The 7,181-nt window shown below is 54.1% G+C and overlaps 1 protein-coding gene across 1 annotated transcript in view; it reads right to left on the minus strand.

Annotated features, from left to right (window-relative positions):
* The window catches only part of LOC103922179 (bifunctional protein NCOAT-like), a 21,175-nt gene extending 15,602 nt beyond the window's left edge, over positions 1-5,573 (minus strand). The window contains exons 1-2 of the mRNA XM_009330267.1: positions 5,489-5,573; positions 4,430-4,481 (exon numbers count right to left, since the gene is read on the minus strand). Coding sequence (XP_009328542.1) covers positions 4,430-4,481; positions 5,489-5,573 — 137 coding nt within the window. The remainder of the gene's footprint in view (positions 1-4,429; positions 4,482-5,488) is intronic.
* Positions 5,574-7,181: the final 1,608 nt, after the last annotated feature.

Raw genomic sequence — 7,181 nt, forward strand, 5'->3', positions numbered from 1 at the left:
GGAAGTGGTTGAGTCACCATCCCTGGAAGTATTTAAAAGACGTGTAGATGAGGCGCTTAGGGACATGGTTTAGTGGGCATGGTGGTGTTGGGTTGATGGTTGGACTCGATGATCTTGGAGGTCTTTTCCAACCTTAATGATTCTATGATTCTAAATCGACCCTCCTTCAGTTTAAAACCATTACCCCTTGTCCTGTCACTACAGGCCCTGGTAAAAAGTCTGTCCCCATCTTTCTTATAAGCCCCCTTTTAGGCAGCAATAAGGTCTCCCTGGAGCCTTCTGTTCTCCAGGCTAAACAATCCCAACTCTCTCAGCCTTTCTGCATAGGAGAGGTGTTCCAGCCCTTGGATCATTTTCATGGCCTCCTCTGGACTTGCTCTAACAGGTCCATGTCTGTCTTGTACTGCCGACCCCAGAGCTGGACACAGTAGGACTCCAGAGCTGGGCGCAGTACTCCAGGTGGCATCTCATGAGAGCAGAGTAGAAGAGGGGGAAAATCACCTCCCTCAACCTGCTGACCACACTTTTTATGCGGCCCAGGATACAATCAGCCTTCTGGACTGCAAGTGCACATTGCTGGCTAATGTCCAATTTTTCATTCACCAGTACCCCGAAGTCATCCCCAGTCTGTATTGGGGATTGCCCCAACCCAGGTGCCAGACCTTGCACTCGATCTTGTTGAAGCTCATGAAGTTCGCAGGGGTCCACTCCTCAAGCCTGCCAAGGTCCCTCTGGATGGCATCCTCTCCCTCTAGGTGATCAACTGCACCATGCAGCTTGGTGTCATCTGCAAACTAGATGAGGGTGCACTCAATCCCACTATGTCAGTGATGAAGATATTAAATAGTATTGGTCCCAGTGTGGACCCCTGGGGGACAGCACTTGTTACTGGTTTCCACTTGCATGTTGAGCCATTGACTGCAACTCTTTGGATGCAGCCATCCAGCCAATTCCTTATCCATCAACAGTAACATGCATTACTTACATACTAATCCCTTACTGTAGTTTTGATAGGTTGAATCCTGTACCAGCTTCTTCATTCTTCAGCCAAGCACAGCCAGAGGCTCATGGGCTGGAGGTACCCGATTGCCCTTCTGCCTATCTAACACCAGCACAGGGGTGCACACAGGAGGACCCAAACCCCAGCTGTGCTGCTCCTCCAGCTGCAGGGCCCCCAGGACACATCTCCTGGGCAGCTCAGGCACCCACTTCAGCAGCGCACAAATCCTGCACAGCTGGCTCCCCGTGGGGAAGACAGAGACAGTGTGAGGCAGAGGAATCCCCTCCTGCACATCTAAACCCAGGCACTCTGTTATCTAACAGGGTCACACTAACATTGATCCACAGACATTAAAAGGCCTGTCAAAGCAACTCTTTGGGACTGCAAGATTTTTGCCAAGCCCTGCAGGTGGAAAGCCCCAGAGTGCTGAAAAACAGTAAGTACTGAAGCAGAGCTTTGGCAGCGTGGGCAGCAGAGCTGGGCAAGTGTGAACCCGTGGCAGGACGCTGTGCCTGTGCAGTTTGCAGGTGGCAAAGAACAAGTAAGTAGAGAATAAAGGAGCAAATACAGCACTCGGAGTGATTTGAAATGGCTGCTAAGCTGGGCTTCAGAAAGCAGTATATTTCTTAATACAGCCAAGCATAAAGTCCTACCTAGTAAAAGAATACAGAAGATACGGTGTCTGAAGTAACAACTTAACATAATGAGCAATTAGTTGAACATGAGCGTCCTCTGCAATGCCACTGGTAACTCAGCATAAGAGAGAGCCCCAGATGAATCACTGCAGAGTGTCAGGCGGGACTAGGGAGATTTGGTGACCTCTGTGCTGGCTGCAGATGCTGCCAAAGCAGTGGCCATGGTGTGGGAAGGACGCTGATTAACCAGAGTGAGTCTGTCAAGGAGCCACACACACAGACACAGGTGGGAAGTCTGTGAGTGAGAGAGTCTTGGAGCCCAGTCTGCTCATCTCCCCAGGGGAAAGCCTCAGCCTGCCAGCGCTCCAGAGGAGAGAAAAACCACACCCAGCAGTCAGGGACATGGCGGGGTCCAGGGGTGACTCACGGGGACATGCATTTGGGCGAGATGGGAGAGGAAAGGTCTCTAACTCTCCAGATGCTCCACTGCAGTCAGAGCTGAAGGGAAGCAGGTCTGAGAGATCAGGGCCTGCCTGCTTCAGGAGATCAGACTGCACCATCATAAGGCCCTTTCTGGCCTCAAAAAGCACAAATTCCTTCCAGAATCTCCCCAGCCATCCAAGACTCACTGGAAATTATCAGGATGGGGCAGACACCTCCCTAGACAGCTCTTTTGGCACTCCTGTATGAAACCCAGCTGATATATTTATTTTTTTATCCTCCTTAGTAGATGATGTTTTACGTTTTCCCATAATGAACAGACTGGGAAGCACTTCATGTACCACATCATACAAGTGCCTCATCTTGTTTCTTTCCAGAGAAGAAAAACATCAATGAACATACCACTCACATGTGCAAACATGTGAACATACAACCCAGTCCAGTACCAGACAAGGCCATCATTAGACCTTCTCATTCCTAATATACTTTAAAACATCACATCTTGTTTTCCTTCCTGCACGTTTTCCCCAAATTTTCTAAGCTACATTTTTCTGTATCCGCACCTCTGGTCACTGCACTATGGTCCTTATTTGCACTTGTGACTGCCCACACTGTCACTAGTGCACTCTCACAGCATGACCGGCACATTTCCCATACAGTGCACGGCTACCAGGGCCATCACCAGCACAGTCACCAGCACACGGCCCTGCCGTCTCTGGCCACTGCCTGGCCATCACCGATGCACTGCCCACACTGTCACCAGTGCACTGTCTGGCCATCACCAGTGCACTGCCCACACTGTCACCAGCACACTGCCCCTGCTGTGACCAGCGCACTCTCCACACCATCCCCAGTGTGCTGCCCATGCCATCACCAGGGCAGTACCCACATTGACCAGTGTGCCACCTAGGCTGTGACCATCGTGCTGCCCATGCTGCACGGGAGGCCGTACTGGGCCCCAGTCCATCGGTGGCAGGTCCTGTCAGTGCAGCTCATCCCACTGACAGCCAGTGCATGGGCGCCAGCTGCTAGGAGAGGGCTTTTTCTCTCTTGCATACATCAACTCCCATCCCAAGGTGATTCTCACAACCAGCCAGTGACAGATCCTGCCCACATCCTTCCGTCACAGGGACACATGGTGGCACACAGACACACATGGGGAATCACAGGGACACAAGGGCCACCTCCACACCAGGCAGGGATGGCAGCCTCAGGATAAAGTGGCCACCTGTGCCCACGGTGGAGTGTTGCGGGTTTGCTGTGCCATCTGTTTCCACAATGATAAACCCAGATCCAGCGAGGCCGGGCTGGCTGGAAGCACCCGCCTGGTGCCCCCGCTGAGAGCGCAGGGCAGCAGGGATGGTGGCACCAGGCAGGGCGAGCTGGCCACTTGCTGCTGGTGGCAGCGGGCATGCAGCATGCTGTCCTGCAGCCAGCGCACCGACAGGGGCTGGGGCGGCATGGCACTGCCCAGGCCCACATGGTTCAGAGATGAGGCAATGGCCGCTTGTCCTGCCAGGTCAGCCTCCGAGGTGGGCTTCCAGCCCACTGAACACCCACACGTTCTCTCTCACATGGATCTTACTTCCCATTTCCAGCCCCAGCCCCTCCACCTGGGCCCCGACACCCCTCCTGTGCATGGGCTGCCCTAGCCGACCCACGCCACGCTGCAGTCAGGGCAGAGCAGCTTTTCTGGTGCCTCCAGAGGCGGCATTTTCAGGCTTGCATAGCCCCCACGCTCCTCTCCAAACCCTTCCCAGCTGCTATCGCTCCTCCCATGGCATGGGCAGCAGGATCCGACCCTGTCCCACTGACAGCTCCCCCTGGGTCTGCACCATCACTGGAGCGCCCGTGCCAGCTGTGCAGTGCCAGCACGCAGGGGCTAGTGCCCACCCAGCCCCTTCCAGGCCCCATCCCCAGACCCCATTCCCTTGGGGCACCCAGCCCTGTCCCAGGCCCAAGCCCCCCAGCCAAACACATCTGGCTGCAGCTGGGCTGTGGCAGAGTCCCAGCACCATCTGCCGGCACAGGGCAGCATAGCCCGCATCTGTCCGGGCATCCTCAGGCTGCCTGTCCATCCCACAGCCACCACACCCGGGCCCAGGGCAGGGGAGTCTTTCCCCGGGCCAGATCCAGGGGTGCAAGAGTGTTGGGACAGAGGGGGCACTGCAGGAGCAGCCCTGGGAGAAGCATGAGCCCCCTTCACTGCCATTGCCCCAGTATCCCAAAGGCAGGCCAGCCCCAGGAGCCTCCCTCCAGCACATTTTCCCTTGCCTCCACAGCACTCTGGCTTCCACCTTGTCACTCTGCCACAGGCTAGTACCTTTCAGAGAGGAAAATTCAGGGTACTTGCCATTGAAAGAGAAGTTTCCTCTGTTCCATAGACCATGGTCTCCCATAGAAACCTGTAAAAGGGGAAAAAAAAAAAAGCCAAAATGCAGTTGTCAGTAACTGCCTTAAAACAGAGTCTCTCTCTGTACTATCCCTAAGTGGCTGCTCTTAAACCCAAAGATCCACCAGTTGTTCACCTCTGGGTACTTCAAATGTCCATTATATGTCTGTGCTTTCATCCTTCCCAGAAAGAGGCAGCTGGGAAGAATTGCACAAGGTAGCACTTAACCTGGGAGGGGGAATTTGCACAGTAAAAGCCAAGCCTAGAGGAGACGTTTTCTGCCTGGGGATTTTCTTCTTTACAGAGACCAGCTCTGTCTCTCTCTGCACCTCTCCGTCTGTGTAGTGTCAGGCTGTGTCAAGCAGGGCATCACCACTCCTCTATGGGCTATAAAAGCTGCTCTCTCTGTCTTTAATCACTGCACAAATCAAACTGCACCAAAATTGCACTGACACAGCTTTCCCCTACACCCTACAAACACATACATGCATTGCAGCAGGGCAGGACTTTGAGGCAGCATCCCTGTCCCATGGCAAGCTGTTCAGATCAGGAACACACAAACAGCCTGCAGGGATGCCCACGAGTGCTGGGACTGTGACTCCACAAGACATTTCACAGACACCTTGTCCGTCCCCCACTGGAAAACACCATCCCCATAAGCTTGCAAAGGAAAAATCCAGAGAGGGAAAGCACACCAGGGAGCAACCTTACCAGTTGTCTGCTAACAAAGACACTCATGAATGAGCACCAAGGCTGGCCACAAGGACATTGCCCTTCCAGAAGGTTCACATCAACAAAATAGAATGCAGGAAATACAGATCTGGAGTCAGCAAATTCCCAAGTGTTTCTTAACATTTCCACTTCTGCTGCTTGCAGGCTTTAGGTGGTTGTTGGGCATCAGTGTCTGACACAAGCTTGAAGCTGCAGCATCACAGCAGCTGACAGTCTGCCCTGTGCTCTGCATGGCAGGGAACCAGTCTGTGACTGGCAGGAGCCCACCTTGCAGCCCTCAACACCAACCTTGGGCAATGGTGTGGTAGGTTGCACCACAGCACACACTGAACATTATCTTCTTTGCAGATAGAACTTCCACCTGCTTGACCATCTACACGATTATTCCATCTACTTTGAAACAATACATATTCACCTTATTAGCCATCCCCCACCATGCACAGGGTCAAATTTGTTTGCTGGGATCCTTGAGTGGCCACATTTCACCCAAAGAAGGTATTTCCATGATAAATAGATTTTCCATTTCCCAATCCATAGGAACTCCTGTTCAGCTCACAGTGAGGTCCCAGTAGTCCCTGTACAGCACCTGCCTGCAAGTGCCTCACTCACACTTTGCTGTGAACTGACACTGCCTTGCAGGTATGACTCTCACCCCCTACACATGCCCTGCCAGCAGCAGCTCTGTTGAAAATGCCATCCTAGTGTATCCTGCCCAGTAAAGTGGCTTAAATTTTACCAGCAAAATCTGTTTGTACCTGTGGCTGCATCTCCAAAGGAGTGATGTTGGTACTCTGCTTTTTTGAAGACAGATGAGCACTGATGAGTGACACTGTGCATTTGTACCTTGGCTCTCCCATGGCCCAGATCACTACATCAGTAACCCACCAACACCATTGTACTTGCCAAACTCTGGGCCATCTGGGATGTCCCTCAGCAATTTCTTCACAACCGTCAGCAAAGTCCTGATGAACACATTAGGAAGCAAAGTCCCTAGGCCCCAACTGTTCCACAGCCCCTCTCCTGTCCTGGGTGCAGGTCACTCAGAGGCACCAGTCTGTCCGTGCTCTCTGGCTGCTGCTAGCAATGTCTGGGGTGTCAGGAGGGAGCAGGGAGCTCTGCCTAGGACATGCCACTCCTGGCCTGCCTTGGCCCTGCTACAGCTGCACCCTGCTCAGCAGCCTGCCCGCAGCAGCACCACCCTATGTTCCCTGCCAGGGCCTGTGCTACCAGGGTGAGGGATGCCTTTCCTTCCTCACTCTCTAGGGACCTCCTCCTCCTAGAGTGGCTCTGCTGGCAGCATCTATGTCCTTCTCTTTCACAGGTCAGCTTTCCTATATCAATGATTCTTGTCTGACTCATATTTCTTTTTACTATCAACTTCCCCATCCCTGCACTTTCTATTTATTTTGTGTTTATTTGCATGCTGCTTTTGCTTCCTCCCAGGCAAGGCAGTGGGCAGTGGGCTTCAGCAGGGTACTGTGCTGCCCGGAAAAGTGGAGATGCTTTTGCCTAGTGGGTGCCAGGCCTGGCCCAGCTCCAGAGGTGCTGTGCTGCAGAAACAGGAGTTGGGGGCAGGGGGGGTCAAAAGGACAGGGCTGAGCTGTACAGAGCTGCCATGAGAGACCAGGCTCTTCCTGGCCAGCTCTGGGCACGGCCCAAGGCAGCACTGCACTGCAGGCAGGGAAGCAAGAGGGGCACACACCGAAATGCTGCCCCCACGCCCAGGGCAGAGAAAAAAACACTGCAGAATGCTGGAGGCAGAGCAGTCCCCATGTCCCACTGCGGGGGTGGGGGGGGCGGGTCTGCTGTGCTGGGATGGCTGCGGGGTGCAGCAGTGCTCTGGGGAAGAGCTGGGGAGCGTCAGTGGGGGGTGCTGGTCCCGTACCCCTGGGCAGAGATAGGGTGCTGTGCAGGGACCCGGCTCCCTGCTTCCCCAATACCCGGAATCCCGGGCGCGGCCCGGGGCCCGGCGGCCCCTCAC

Source organism: Pygoscelis adeliae, unplaced genomic scaffold, assembly GCF_000699105.1.
Source record: "Pygoscelis adeliae isolate BGI_AS28 unplaced genomic scaffold, ASM69910v1 Scaffold438, whole genome shotgun sequence".
Classification (NCBI taxonomy): domain Eukaryota; kingdom Metazoa; phylum Chordata; class Aves; order Sphenisciformes; family Spheniscidae; genus Pygoscelis; species Pygoscelis adeliae.